This window comes from Trachymyrmex cornetzi, unplaced genomic scaffold (genome assembly GCF_001594075.2).
Source record: "Trachymyrmex cornetzi isolate Tcor2-1 unplaced genomic scaffold, Tcor1.1 scaffold23, whole genome shotgun sequence".
NCBI classification, from domain to species: domain Eukaryota; kingdom Metazoa; phylum Arthropoda; class Insecta; order Hymenoptera; family Formicidae; genus Trachymyrmex; species Trachymyrmex cornetzi.
Window position 1 is genome coordinate 2,552,708 of NW_017296956.1, and position 16,388 is coordinate 2,569,095.

Sequence of the window (16,388 nt, forward strand, 5' to 3'; positions counted from 1 at the left end):
TCGCACAGTAAATTACCGAGAAGCGTACCGCTAATGTCCTGTTTGCCAAGCATAATACTGTTTTACAACCGCAGATGTTACATGTTGTATATAAAGAATTAACAAAGAGCCATTATTACTCCCTGATGTTTAGCTCGCTGGAAATTTTTAATTTTCAAAATTGATTAAACATCTCCGTTGTCTTATATTTCACTGGAAATTCCATTAAAAATACGATTTAAATTTATTGAGGAATTTGCCATTCAAATTTTGACAAGTAAATGTACAAAGAGTTCGAAATTTAAAAAATGTCTAAAATACGAGTTCAAACAATGCCGCCGGGAAACAATTTATTTTATACAAATAAACGTTGCGTTTTCGCATGAATTTGATTTACACGGTAAACTTCAGGGCGCGTTGAACACGCGAGTCAAGGGTCACCTTCGGTGAACTCGGACCCCGCGGGATCAACTCTCCATCTGACACGCTTTCTCAAGCCGGGAAAACTTTGTCAAGACATGCACTGCCGTTACGGCGTAATGAAGATTTATAACGGGGATGTGAACTGACGGAAAGGCTCGATTTTTTTTAACGTCAACTCTTTTTCATGTATTCTGCATACGAATACGTTCAACAAGCTTTGAGCTTTATCTCGCGAGTAGCGTGTCGTATTTTCGGTGAATCTCCGCATAGAGGAGTATATATTCCGGACTATTACGATCCAAATAATAGTCAAGCCGCGTCCCGCGTGACTATAAATTCGTTAGAACTTTACGTCATGTCGGATTTATACTGCACGACGGCCACTTTGTGGGAAAACAACATTGTAATGGCACAGTGAATTCCGTGAGATTTCTGTATCGTAGGAACGCTATCATTTTATCGCGTTTGCCGTAAAACTTGGTGATGAACGTTATAATTCATGTAATTTTGTTTGTATGGTAATTTTACGTTGCATCTTTTTTTACCAATCTTTTTTTATTTATACACGGAGAGAATTTTCTTTTAAAATTTACCCTGAAAATATGGTGATTGTGGTACAATACAATATTTTAAAGATTTTTACCATCCACTTCAGTAAAATTGATCAAACTTATTTTATAAAAGCAAATTATATATAAGATATATAAGATAATATATATATAAGATATACTTTACTGTAGTTTTATTAATGAATGAGAGAGATTTATATTATAAAATTCTTCGAAATACAATGTTGTCCCACGACTGTCATATTTTCAAGGTAAATTCTAAGAAAAAATTCTCTCCGTGTAATAGTATTAAGGAGATACGAAAGTTTAAATAAGGCGAAGTAATTTTAAATTTAATTGTCATTTCACGAAAAGAACGATTTTGCTGACGCGTATTTAAAAATTTAGGTAGTTTTAGATCTGAAAATAATTTTGTTGGTCCATAATTGGAGAATAATTATGTAGAGAATAATGATCAATTATCTAAATCTGAATCAGCGGATACCAATCTCAAGTATGTCACTGGGTAATCAATAAATTCGCAATAAAATTTAATTAAAAAATCACTGAAACGTGGAATTTCTAATCTAGGTAATTTTATTTTAGTGTATAAACTTAATATATATAGTATTGGAACGTGAAAATATATAGTCTTTTAATTATATATAATACTCAAACTCTCTCTCTTTTTCACTTGAATTTTATTGATTCAGATTTAGACTACCAAACTTCACGTATTATTGCCGAAATAATTTTAAATTTTGTATACATATATTTTTTGTACACACAAAAAATTACTATATATCCTTAACTGATCGCGTTCTGACCATTACGTTTGACTCGGTGGAATCGGCAACCAGAGCAAAGGAAACACTACATGGAGCAGACATATATTCTGGCTGCTGCACACTAAAAATCGACTTCGCAAAGGTGAGTACATCAGCAATTATCTTCTGTAATTGTTCTCTTGTTTTTAAAGGAAATTTATGCGAATTTAGATATGCAAATATTACGCAACGGTAAGGCGAACCGCATTCGCCGACGTTAAAGAACAATAGAAAAAGTACGGTTTAAAAAATTCTGTCGTCTAGGGCATTTTACATAATGCCACTCGTGCTAATGTGGTGGAAGTTCGGAAAATCTATTTGCACCATCCATTTTACGCGTCTCGTTATCAATTCTAATTAGCCACACTATGAGTGCAGTTGCTTGTAATATAAATTTTGTATAATATTTACAATTTATTAACGATACTTAATATAAGTATATTGATAAAATCGATTTAATTGCACTCACGGTGCATCCATAATGAAAAATTCTATATAATTGCAAGAGATATAAATTATGTTAAATTATACAAATTTAGAGCTATTGTATTTTTTCGGCCATAAATTATGTCACGAAAGGAAAAACCTAAACCTTTTCCTCTCCTGTATTAAATTTAAAATAAAATCTGATTATATAGAATTGCTAAAATAATTTAGGACGTGACCCAAAAAGATTTAATTCGAAAGTTAATTATCAAGATGTTTCGATATTTCATTAAATATTAAAGAGCTGTTCTTGTTAATGACTTTCCATCGAATTTCCGTTTAATAATAATACATTTCGAATATGTCAAAGGGAATATTAACAGGGAAATATCGATTATTCTGTACAAAATATTTTACGAGAAAATTTAATCCGTTTAAAAGAAAAAAATTTCATATTTGTATAGTTACAACTTATTGCAGAATGATTTTGCAAAATTTACCCACGATATATCCATTAATCGAGCGAATCTTTTATGTGACAAGCGAAGTGTATATCTTTTGTGCATGATATTATAATACTGATATAATAGGAGAACCTGTTTCTATAATTACGTATCATATAGCTTCTGTCCTGATTGAATCTAAATCAGCAGAAGCTTACATCGTCGATTTAAGTAACTTATCGTAATCAATGCACCCGACGCTGTCGTAAATCTTGTAATTTAACGCTTGTAACGAATAAGTGCGACACAAGATGGATTAACCGGTTTTTATCTGATTCTACCTACCTACCTACCGCGCGCATTAGCGTGACACGGCTAACAGCTGCACTCTTTCACGCCCCTGTCGCGACTTTCACGCGAGAAGAATTAAGCTTCGTTCATACACAATACTGCTATTGAACGAACAAACGTTTGTTGCTAAAGTACCGTAAAGAGAATTGTTTCGAGTAATCCTTCAAAGGTGTATATAAAAATTATATCGCCGACTTCGATCAACGTATCGCCCTTATATTTTCAATTCGTAATCGAACTTTTTGTAACAAAAAAGAGTATGCTGTTTGAAACAGCTCCTTATTTTATTTTGCTCCCGTTAGTTACGGTCAGAAATTATTGGTGTTAGCCCCAAAAAGTCATAATTTATTTTTGCTTTTGTGATCGCAATGTCGGCTCGCGATAGAGACGTTGAAAGGAATATCCGGTACATTAGGCCGATGATTACAGGAGGGAAAAAGTGGCTCGTGCTATACGAAAGCATGTCTCTTTGATGAGAGCACGCATTATTCAGAAAAACATACGAGGAGCAGTCGAATATTAACGAAGCGTAGTAGAATAAAATTATTCATTAATGAAGACGTAAGCCATGCGTGTCATATTAGATTGCATCGGATATAACTGTTTTTCTACAAGTCTTAATAGTCCGGTGTAATTATTATGTAAAGATTGGTGCAAGAAATATTTTATCATCACGAATCCATCTTTACATGATAATTGTACCGCTTATTGAGATTTGTAGAGGCTATGCCGATAAAATATTTGCTCCGACAGAAAGAAAAGAATTCGTTAGAAAGTCGTATAAGAATATTTGCAAAATATTGTACATCCCTTGCTGGCAAGAATAGTCTCAAAATTCGATTAGTATAGAACCCATCTTTTTACTTGGTAGAAATGTGCCTTCGTGCCAATTTCTTCACCATCTTTTTACGTTCAACTTCATGGTATCTTTATTGCTAACTCCCTTTGGAATATCGGTTTAGGTTTTCCTTGCATAACGAAATCCAATCATAGAATAGCGAAAATAATGATAACGACAATGGTCGGCGATAACATTATTTTCTCGCTCGAACAGGTAACTCGAAATTACTTCAACTTGCTATTATCCTTCCCGATCGCTTTCTTGCTGCCGACCGTGCGGGTCATATTGGAAAATGTTAGATATTTATTGGCCAAGTCAACTGTATTTTTCGTTCGAATATCGCGCACAGCTGCTTCTTCTGCAACTGAGTACATACTTGAAATTGTGAAATACGAGTTAATCGACTACTGTCGTTTTCATTTCTTTGTAACGAATCTTTATTTATTTTTGGAAATGTTAAAAATAATCACTTAATATACAGTACAAAAACTTAATACAGTAACTAACTACAATTAGATTTACAAAGCTTTTCCTGAAAAGAGAATCACGATAAGTACATCAGGAAACGTTAAAGATTAAAACAGCATTAATAATTAATAATTTTATTATATGCACTTAGAAATATAATTATTATACATTAAATCTGTATGTAATATATAAACCTAAGATACTATGTCTTTTGATTAAAAGAAAGAAATATTTAAAGAAAGCGATCTACATTTAATAAAGTCAGAGACAGCCTGTACAATTCGGACACAAAGTTTCAAATGAAGAGCATAGAAATGTCGGCAAAAATTTGGGGTAGTAGAAATATGCACATAGCAGAGAAGCTCTAAAGATGCTCGCGCACGCTAGAGCGAAAATAGAGTCGAAGGCAGAACCTAAAGCTCGAAATTGAATTTCGAGGCGGGGCTTGTGACAGAAGTTTACCCACCCCTTATCTCCCTATTGCCAATAGAATGGCCTGCCAAATAGCGGTCGTACTTGTTGAAAAGCGCGCGTCGGATGTAATACTGTATCGCCACGCATGAGCCATATGAATCATACGATGGATCTTATACTCGCGTATATTTGCGCGCCAGGATGAAGTATCGCAGACGTATTGGATACATCGAAGGAATATTTGAACAAGTCCCTGCATCCCATGCTGCAAATCCCTTTCGATACATCCTCCCTTGAGCGTCCCTTTCGATGCGTCCGCGTTCTCTCTATCGTAGGTTCTTTTTTTTTTCGTAAGAACAAACGTGAATGGAATGACAATATCGTATCGATTACGACACGGTCTTGCAGAGATTGCTTGGCGCAGAAGCGGACTTCCGTACGGAGATTTTCTTTGTTTCTGTAAAATCTTCTGTAACATGTTCTCTTGTCTGCGAGTAACATTCGCTTTTAGACAATAAAGAATAGCGCCATTGTGTACTCTTCCATAAATTCTTTTTTTTTTTCTTATATATAGCTTGATAGCATAACTTTGTTACTCTTGTATAATCACAGAAGAACATTATGTACATCAACTTGTACTATGCACTTTTTCTCGCTTTTGAAATTTCTTTTTAATGTGAGCTGTTTTTAATTTTTCTTTCTTTCTTTTCGGAATTTGTTGCTCTCGCTTGGGGACATTATTAGTGATCCCGAAACATTTACGGAATTAGCACTTCCACATCCATTGTTCCGTTCTTCCTATAAGTTTTTCTTTCTCTTTTCTCCCTGAAATTTCTCCTCCTCGAATTCGGTATTGCTAGCGCTGCAGCTCGCAATGTGTAAAACGTACTTTTCTTTACTCAGTAATGCCTACGTTATCTTCATTTCTTGAGAGTGCAATATTCAAAGTTTCATTATTAAACTTTCGTTGGCTACGGATCGGCGAAGAAACGAGATTGTTTGTTGAAGTTGAAAAAGTCGATAAAGTCATTCATTATTTAGACAGTAAAAGCCGGTTGCGACGTATAACTGTACCGATTCAACTGCCGTTTTTAGTCGGAGCGTGAAGTCAAATTAATTTAAATGTCATACCACTGTTATCGCGAGGCTTCGACGTCGGTTTTCACTTCCGGAACTTGAAACCCAATTAATTCCTCTTCGTCGCCATATCATAATTCTCGGAGTGACGATAAGACGGACGCGCAACGTGCCCGGCGAGTGATCCTCATTCGACGAATATCATAAAGGACGTCGACAGATTGACAAAGTGGGTCTACGTGCTTACCGCCCTCGAAAGTGCGCGAATTTATCGGACGGAAAGTATCGCCAGGAATTGGAAGTATTTACTCGCCGTTGGAGCGACATTAACGACTTTGGCGGTGCGAACACGCACGTCCAATGTGTTTTACGGCTCTCTAAAATCCAAAAAGGAGAAGTAGAAGAGGCTGCAAGCGCAAAAAATCAACGAGGAGTGCCAAGCTCATATAGGACGTCTCGGGACGATTGCCAGCCCTTAATTCAACATTTCTTAATCGAGTCGAAGTCAGCTTTACGATAATTTGATCGAATGCCAAAATGCTGTTTTTTTCGCTCGTAGCTTTTTATCTTTGACATTAACTATCTAAATGTTAAACAAAAAAAATGTTTTTCAAATTTTTGTTAAAAATAGAAACGCGTCATGGATGTATAAGGAAATTTTCATTTCAAAGTGTATTTTCCGCGCATATCGTTAGTGCTAAATGCGAGAGAGAATATAATGTTCCCCTTGATTACATCACACGAATTCTATTTTTCACTTATTCGGTTTGCATGACGATGCGATTTCCGCTCGCGCAAATGGAAGAATGCAAATTTCGTAATTACTCACGGGATATTACCCCGCGTGTCGGGTACTTCTTTCCGTATGAAGGAAATAACAGGGCATATCACGCCCCGTAGAAAACGACGTTACAAAGGCATAATGACGCGCATAAAAAACAATTACCGGCACGATTGCTGCTTAAAAGTGGGCGGGATTTGAAGAAGCGTAATTTTCGGCGCCTTTGTGACTTTACAAGTGGGATCACCGTTGTGGGTTCCCGTATTAAGGTATGCCGTTGCGATCCCGAAATTACATTTTCGCGAGCGGATGTACCGCATTCCGCATTCACACCGTGAATTATCTCGCTATTCACCCGAGAGAATGCAACGCCATTCTGTTATTTCGCGGGGAAAAAGTGTGATAATTAACGTTTACGCTATTTAAATATTTACGCAAAAAAGGACTATATCGGTTTATCGACTGTATCGCGCGATTAAGTTTTTATTAACGAAGGTAAAATCCGTGTGATATTGCGTTACCTCACATTATTTTCAAAAATATCAACACTGGATCGATATCGGAGCTGCATTATATTTCGAAGCTTGCGCAGAAGCATTTATTTTCATTATTGTAATTACTCGTCATTACGCTCACTACATAGATACAGGCATTGTAGCGACACGGCGCAACGTTTATGTCTTCTCGCCGCGGTCCCTCTATTCCTTTACGCTCGTGTAATGGACGACGGTCACTGCATTTTATCCCCGTCTCGTATGCGAATGCCACGATGTAACGCTCTTACTCCGGAGACGTACATTATTGTTATTTCTGCCGTGTCATTTCGCGTGCGAATAACTACCTTAAATAACGATGTGAAATTGTGAAATTGCTGGATTACAAGTACTCTAATGGAACGTACCTATACGTGTCGCGCCCGTAATATCGCAATAACGTAATGCCACACCGTTACCCGTAATGTTGTGGTTGTTATTATATTCTACATTCAGCCGTCACGCCTTAACGTTTTATCATCTAATGCACTTTAACCCTTAGCCAATAGGAGCACTTAAACTCTCGTACGCAGAACGGCCTTTTTGTGCGAGGAAATTTTTTACTCTCGCACAAAATATAAAGTTCCATCAAATTGAATATATTGTTGTGTAACAGGGGATTTTTTTTCCCGCTCTCAACGTAGTTTTACGTTTTGACAAATCGCACAGGAAAGGAAAAAAAATTACGCGCATGAATAAAGATTTTATTCGATCATATCGCAGATCTCCAGTCATCAATCATTCAATTTAGAAATTTGAATTTCGCTACGCAGCGAAGAAATAATCACGCGATTTTACGTATCGTGGAAATGACATATATTTGTTAGCCGGCGTGTACTGTTTCATATGTTAATGCGAAGTTATGAAATTATATAGAAAATGTCATTACGCAATGTGACGTGATGCGTTTCCACGCGCTCTAAATTGGATGTTTTGCGTGGAAATTTGTAGGGCGTGAGTTATTAATATTACCAATTATAATTGATTTCGATAAATATTCTGTAATATAAATGATTGAATATGACTGTGATGTAATTATACAAATTAGCCTCTCGTACGTTTCCATGTTAGGATTTTTCCAACGTGACTCGCCTACATGAAATGTTAATTATTCTTTTCTTCCGATGAAATTTTAAATTGCAAATTAATGTAGAACCGAGAATAAAAGGTTCGTACTTTCTAAAGAGCCAACCTTTCGAGTCGACGGTTTCACACGGTCGACATTATGATCGGGACATTTAATGCCGCGTGAGTTGGTATACTTGGTGAATATGCGCCGGTTAATTCGGTCACGGGTTATCGGTGTTAAATTCTGAAACCGGCATGTGCCAGTCCGTCGCCGCGGTTGGTGTGCGTTAGAAAATCTTACTTTTCGCTTTAAATTGCAAATCACATGGGCGCAAATGGTCCAATTGCTCCGGGTTCTACTCTCGCGGATACAAGGCGAAGTTTGAAAGTTTTCTCCGTGAGGAAAAGTCTTCGTTCGATTTTCTGCTCGCAGAATATGCGTCATCAATCATCGCCCATGTCGACAAGCAACAAATCTAAAAATCGTTTTGCCGCTTCGACAGTTGCGAATCACCATAGATAGATCAGGCAGATCGGGTTAAAATTCAAAGCGCAAATGTTTACTCTCTTTTTTATCTTACTGTTGCATTAATTGTTATAAAAATAACTAATATTTAATACTCTTGTCAAAATCTTTTAGATAATTTTCATATCGCAACTTGGGCGGCATCAATCAGTTTGTTTTTGAAGGCTTTGAATAACTTAATTTATCACTGTCTTTCACAAACAGTATCTACTTTAAAAGAAATTTCAAGCTGTAGAGATTTAAATTTTTATGAAACATTACGGATATATATGGAGCATCTCGGTAGATAAATTCACCTACTTTTCACTTACGCAAGAGGATTATTATGTTTGGTTCCATCGTTATAATTAGAAATTCTGTAATGTATATTTACTTTTGACAAATAATCCTTAATATTAATTATTTGTACTAAGCTCTCCTGGGTTGAGTAATGCGAAGAGTCCTAAATTGCGTGTACAGAGAAATTCCATGAAATTATTCGGAACGGCGTGGAGAAGTGACTCTAAATTAGATTTCTGGATTAAGCAAATTTTATTATCTCGAATGCTGTGCGGAATTGAAGGGGACATTAAATGGTGCACGCTTTATATGCAGATAATATAAAATTATATGCATTATGGTGATGATAATCAAGAGGCAAATTTTAATCATATGTGCATAAACGTCTGAAGTCTGTAATAATATATGTCAAGATTACGTTGAACAAAGTGGCATATGATTATTAGAGAACTCCACCGTGTGTTATGCTACTTTACCGCAGCTTTTTTAGCATGTAAATACGTAAAGATATAAGCTTATAAGAGCACTAATAGCAAACCGGATGGCGCATTACATTTTATGATACATGATACAATCTGACATTTTTATGTATTTATTAGGTGTTAAACTTAATTCCTACCGTTTTTCGTCTCCAAAATTGATTTGTTTCAAAGGGAAATACCTTAATCGAAGTATTATTTATAAAGTATTATTAATTAGTAATAAAGTAGAAAATGGAGGAAATTACTTTGAAGGTATTCATTCATCTTCCCTTCGAAACAAATCAATTTTGGAGACCACAAACGGCAGGAATTAAGTTTAACACCTAATATGTTGCTAAGAGTTAAAAACAACGAACACATGTAGACTACATATAGTTAAAATTAATTAATAATGCATCACATAGAATTAATACAATTTAGACTTATAATTACGTTTACAGATTAGCTATTATTGATTTTCTTTACTCAAATTCTATTAATTTTTATTAGTTAGCTAATTTTATATTTTGATTTTTTCTCTTGATACATATCCTAATAATTAATTGATATTAACAAGCTAATTAATAATGAAAAAGTTTAACTGCTATATAAATTATTCAATCTTTTTAGTCCATCTGAAAAGAGTCGCGAACTTTAAATTTGAAAAATAAAATTTCTTTGTTTTGAGAAATGAATCTTATTTTGATTGGAAAATGAAAATTAATGTTATTATTTTCTTCGTTACATTTCGGGAGGAGTAAAACCATGTATGATTTAATTAAATAAAATAATATAATTAAATAGAATTTGGAAGAAATCATGAAGTGTATATTAATTTACGTGAATTTTTCTTTGGTGTGATAATGGAGACATAAATTTTCATTTTTCAACGAATGTTGGATTTTATATGCTACAGTAGTCTTATTGAAAGTGACTTAAAACGTTAATATATAGAAGATATTTGGACCGTGAATCTCTGTTTTACAATACGTTGAATATTTTTCGCTGCGATAAATTGGGCTTGTATTTGCGGTGTATAATAAGTACGCTATTGTGTACAAGGTCGGCACCCTACCACCGGCGCGCCGAGACTCGTGACGTGTTATCGTTCGTGCGCCGAGAAGCGAACGCGAGACAGTTTCTTATCATTGTGACGGGAAGAGCAGGCGTGTAAGTGGCGCAAGCAAGTTTCGCGTATCGTCGCGTTACTTCTTGAAACGTAATCGCGACAACTGAGAGATCCTAAACGCAGTTCTTACGAACGAATCACGAACCATAAAGTCCACGCAACTATAATTAACTCATATAGCTATTCATAAAGTGTGTCGAGACACTCATTGCTGAAGCGAACTCGTTTTACCGAAATAAAAATCGAAGAGATTAGAGTTATACGTTATTATTTTATTATTTCCGTTTTACAAGAGCGTCGTGAACAAGCAGTTCTCTGAGAAAGAAACCGAAAATATTTTTAAAAAATTGAGGTTATATTTTAAAAGTACATTACATTCACTAAAATGCATTTACTTAATATGTAGCATCCTATTATTATAGCTTGTTATTATACTTTCTGCGGATGTGTTTTTTTTCCAAATTTTCACAAACGTAAAAATAACGTCGATTGATGGAATTGACCAATCTCTGGACGCAAATCCGATAAAAAATATCTGCTTTGAAGTTTTTATCTTGGAAGCTTTGAATAGGAATATTTACTTTGAAGCATTTATCTTGGCACATTCGAAAGATTTGGAGGTTTTTACCCGAAACTCGGGCGCAACAAAAATCTCGTGGGAAGCATGTTTCATCGACAAACTGTAATCAATAATAATTCTAATTGGATACCATATTAAGTAAATGTATTTTAAGGTATAATATATTTTTAAAATTTAACTTTAATTTTTTATACTCGATTTCTTTTAGAGAACTGCTGACGACGCTTTTGTACCACTGACTGTACAACAGTTACTTTTTTATCGATGGGTTTGTACATAATGCGTTTAGATATAATATTTCGACTGTAAATTGAGTAACGTACTTTGCAGCCGTTACTATAAATGTGTGGTCGTTATCATTCGTAAGGCGAAGGTCAAGTAGGCAGGTAACTGCGCATCGCATTATTCCTTAAAATACTATAGCGACAAGTACCTGCAGACATCATTTTGTACGAGAAATTGACGATCATTTTGTATGAGAAATTGACGATCACCTTTAAGTACGACATATCTTTCATTTCGTGACACAAGTCGACATAAGTATCGTTCTACCTTTATCATGGAATGCAAAGAAAGATAAAACGATTCGTGTCGACTTGTGTCACTAAATGGAGGGCACCTACAATTGAGTCATTCGTGTTCTGCACATTTTTTTCTTCGAAAAACTAAAAGCCTCAAGCAATCTAAACATTTATGTACAATTTTTTTAAATATACAACTTTACAAATATTTCTTAAAAACGTTAAAGTATATGTATGAATCGTTTAATAATGTTTGTATACTTGTTAAAGTGATGAAAATTAACTCGGGATCCGAATGACTCATCACATGTATAAATACCTAAAAAACCGGAAAATCATCGTGTGTACTAAAAGTTAAAATTTATTACACTATTAATCTTCGTTATTAATTACGATTTGGAAAAGCGTATTTGTAGCGATGATCATTCATGGAGATAATTCACGATCTGTTCATTGGAAAGTAAAATTTGAAGAGGCATTCATGAACGATAATGATTTCTTAATGACTTTCATTTGAATATATCGCGTTTAGAATTCTCTTTTAATCTGAATGCGATTTTTACACGCTATTTTTGGAAGAAAATAGGATCGTACAACACGCGAATCGTCAAATCAGATAACTGAAAGCCATCTGATATCCGTTGCGTATTTTCTCGCGTTATTTTTTTTTTTTTTTCGTCGTAGCATAGCAAAGTGCGCATCGCGTGTGATTAACGTCGGGAGTGCCGTGAAAAGTACCGTGCAATCGCCATGTCTTGGTGATTAGTGTACACGCGATTGTAATTAATGTTTCGCGAGTAAGTGTGAGTGCCACAATGGAGAAACGATGAAACTTTAGAGGAGAAAGAGATCCGGAGAAGCATCGGTCGACATCGGAGCAGCTGCGTGGTAATTAATTTATTACTTATATGTACCACAACAGTTTGTTTTTAAAAATATTAATCATTCTATGACCGATATATAATTTAAATACCTATATTTGTATTTTATAGTTTAACGTAGCTTGCGACGTTAAAATATATGTATAGTTTGTAACTTTGTTGCTGCGCATCGTATCGGTGAGTGGCATACTTTTTATTTTATCAAGGTAACGGATCTGCAAAAGTTATCAAATATGATAGGCTAATTAGAGCATAATAATATTATACGCAAATATTATATATAAAGTTCCATAAATTTTTCCCTTGGCTTGAAATAGATGGGCTATAAAAGAGATTGGAATTAATATTTAATTCTGAGATGCATTTTATTTTCTATTGATTTATTGTGCATACGAGGATGCGCAAAACTCATTTTTTATATTAAACTCATTATATTAACTCATTATATTAATCTGAACAATATACATATATATAATGATTTCAGCAAAACAAATTATTTTTAAATGATATGGACATTAGTACTTGTATTGTTTGCCAAATATCTCACTTACGTGGATAAGATTTTTAAAAGACTTGAGAGTATTATGAAGACAAGTTATATTTAATATTAATAATGTTATTTTATTATAGTTTCGTGTATATTATAAGTGATTAAATTTTTTAATTTGTTAAATAAATGGGAAATTGTTCTCAATATACATTGTATATATTAAACAAATATAAATATAGACGAAGACTAAGAAATACTCTACGTAACAAAGTCTAATTTATTACAATAAATAATATAGGAAATAGAGAAAAATTCCTAATGTTACTATATTACTTACTTTCGTAATAAATTAATCCTAATCTGTCGTAGTCACTTATCATTTTTTTTTTATTTATTTTATTGACATGTACATATCAATAATAAAATTAATGAAAATTAATAACATATAGGTACATCAGTATGTGGAAACATAGAAAAATATAAATATAAATTTGTTTAAAGTTTAGACAATATCATTAAAGGGGCAACATTTAAAAGTTTTGAACTTACTATATATTTTTAACAAAAACATGTGCTTTGTAGTAAATATAAATTGAGATTTGCTATATATATTCCTGCCTAGAACTTTTGTAAACAGCGTTATAAAAGTTCTCGGTATAACACTTTGATTTTGTATTCTACAGATTTGGATCGCAGCACGAAAGCTCGTTTACCTCGATATTCCGAGTAAGCTTTGAGACCACTCAATAGAGAAGATGAGAGCGTCGGCTGTTACGAAAGAGGAGGGTCGATAACACCAATGTGAACTTTTTATAAAACTTTAATAACGGCGGGGGTGTAAATAAGTTGGTTTCTTGCGCCGTATCGCGAGTCGGATCTCTCGGCTATTAAGAAACTTCTCGATTGATAATCTAAGGGCCGTCAAGTGCGAGAAATCGACTCGATGATCCCTCGGCCCAATTAAAGCTATCGATATAGCTAACCTACTAACGTGCCTCGCCTGTAATTCGTGTAGGATTAATTACCCGCGTTGATTAAAGTCTGCCGCGGCAGTTCGCGACGTTTATTGCGTTCGTATTCAGTCGTCTCGAATCCGATTAATTTGTTTTTATCATCTGTTTACTCCACGAATGCTCTACGTGTGTTATCGAGCCCACTGCATTTCGCGGGAAAATAAAAATTTATTTTTGTCCGATCTATTATTTTTATTTACATTTATCAAACATGTATATTACATACATATGTATTTTTTTTACCTCTGTGTAGAGAATTTCGAATTCACTTCCTGCTATGAAACATTTTAACAAATGCGTAACGAAATACGTTTCACGTTTTTCCTGTCATTATTTAATTGCAGTTGAGAACTAGCGCGCTTAAAATATTTCAGCCGACGAAACATTTGTGACTCTCTATATATTTTATTTTTTAATTTATTAATTATTCTTGCACGTTAAATTGGAATAAGTTTATTCATTATTTTTGCATGTTAAATTGGAATCAGTTTAACATGAATCCACTTGCATTCTCACGATAAATAAAAGATAGGACTACTAAGTACCTCGTTAAAATAATTGAAATGCATAAATATAAAATACGATTTCGATTTTCCATCTAAAGAAGAAAAGTTCAAAAAATGTATAAATCATTGCAATATTAAGTCTTAATAAACGCATTCATGATCTTACGTAAAAGGGCATTTGATAAATTTTTTGAGTATTTTTTGTTCATATGGAAAGTTGAAATCGTATTTTATATAACATTTCTGTTACCTTAAAAAACTTTGTTTCTCTTTGGTCTGTAGCATACGATAGTATCATTACGTTCGTTAGCAACACTGTCTTACGTTATTTCGCGTTTATCGATTGGATATGTACGTTTTATGGTTACCGTGGTTGCGGAATCAATAAGTGTTTTTGCGAGACGATATCAACAAAATATTAACGCGGAACAATACGCACGCGTGCTATACGAACGTGACGAGCGTTATGCATAATAAAAATGAGTGGCTAATGCCGGAAGCCGATATAAAGCGATGAAATGGCGATAATTAAATTTTTCCCCCACGTCCGTTTTATTCGCTTGATTACACCTCGAAATACGCTTGTTGAAAATCAATTTTTAACGCGCCTTTGTCCCCTCGCGGGTTAATCATTAAATTTTTAACATATTTTTCTTGCTTTACTGCATTATTAGTGATACGATTTAAAATAGACTTCCCGCGTTTATTTTTCTTGAGAATTCACGTTAAATTATTGAGATGATTTATGAACATAATTAGTAAATTTAAAAGTAAAACATATATAGAAACGTTTTTTAAATTAAAACAGAATGTGTGTATTTATTACAAAACTTTGTCTCGTCTAAAAAATTAAACAGGTTTTTCTTTGAATTGAAGTACGAAAAGAACTTCACTAAGTCCGAACTCTTTGAGCAAATGTTTGTAATCCTGGTTTACGTGATTTCCACTTCTTTACTTGGAGACTGTGATTTCCTTTTCTCGAAAACGTCGACCAGCGAGTTGTTTTTCACTGTAAAGGATGGATAGTGACTATCCTCTTGATGAAACAGTACTTTCACGTAGAAATTGGTCGAGAGAAAAACCGCAGAAATAAAATAAATTGTGTTAATTTCTTGTCATTTTACATCGAAATAATGAAGCGAACATCCTTCTAACTGCCAAAACAATTATAATTTAAAAACTAAAACATTATTTCTCGTTTTTTAAAATTATGTTACATTACGAATATCGAAAATTAATAATTAAGTTAAAATTCAAGTGTCAATATATGTATGTAATGTAGAATAATGTTACTATTGATATTCTCTAATGTTTTAGCGTAATCTTGGACCGCAAAGAATTAAAGGAATTTTATTTCAGAGAGTGTATTTTATACCTAGTGAAACTTGAATATAGATCAAAGGATTGGTTGGTTTTATCTTAATCGAGAAATCATGGCCCACTTCGTTATTATATATCATAATTCTTACGGCAGTCCGTAGATAATATTGCGACAAATCCAATACATTTATCTTACAAAGCAGATAAGAAGGCATACCGCGTGCAGTCGGGCGGAGAATTATTGTAGCGCTTTACTCGCGGCGCATTGTAGAGCGTTCACAAAGCCGAGGAAAAATGCATCTCCGCTACGTGGATAGACAGGCCGGTAATATCTACCGTGAAAGATAGATAGTCCGTGTCGCGTTTCCCAGTTTTCGTACGTACTCACTGATCCCTATCTGGAGTTATGCACACGAAATCCGGCTCCGTTCTAGTTCCGTAAATATTTTATCCAACTGTTTCGCTCGTTTTAATCACGACCGTGTAATCGCCCTTCGTTGTAA

The 16,388-nt window shown here is 34.3% G+C and overlaps 1 protein-coding gene across 2 annotated transcripts in view; it reads left to right on the forward strand.

Moving 5' to 3' along the window:
- The window catches only part of sm (heterogeneous nuclear ribonucleoprotein L), a 161,316-nt gene that overhangs the window by 67,844 nt on the left and 77,084 nt on the right, over positions 1–16,388 (forward strand). For both annotated transcript variants that reach the window (XM_018506705.1, XM_018506706.1), the window contains exon 5: positions 1,784–1,880. In XM_018506705.1, coding sequence (XP_018362207.1) covers positions 1,784–1,880 — 97 coding nt within the window. The remainder of the gene's footprint in view (positions 1–1,783; positions 1,881–16,388) is intronic.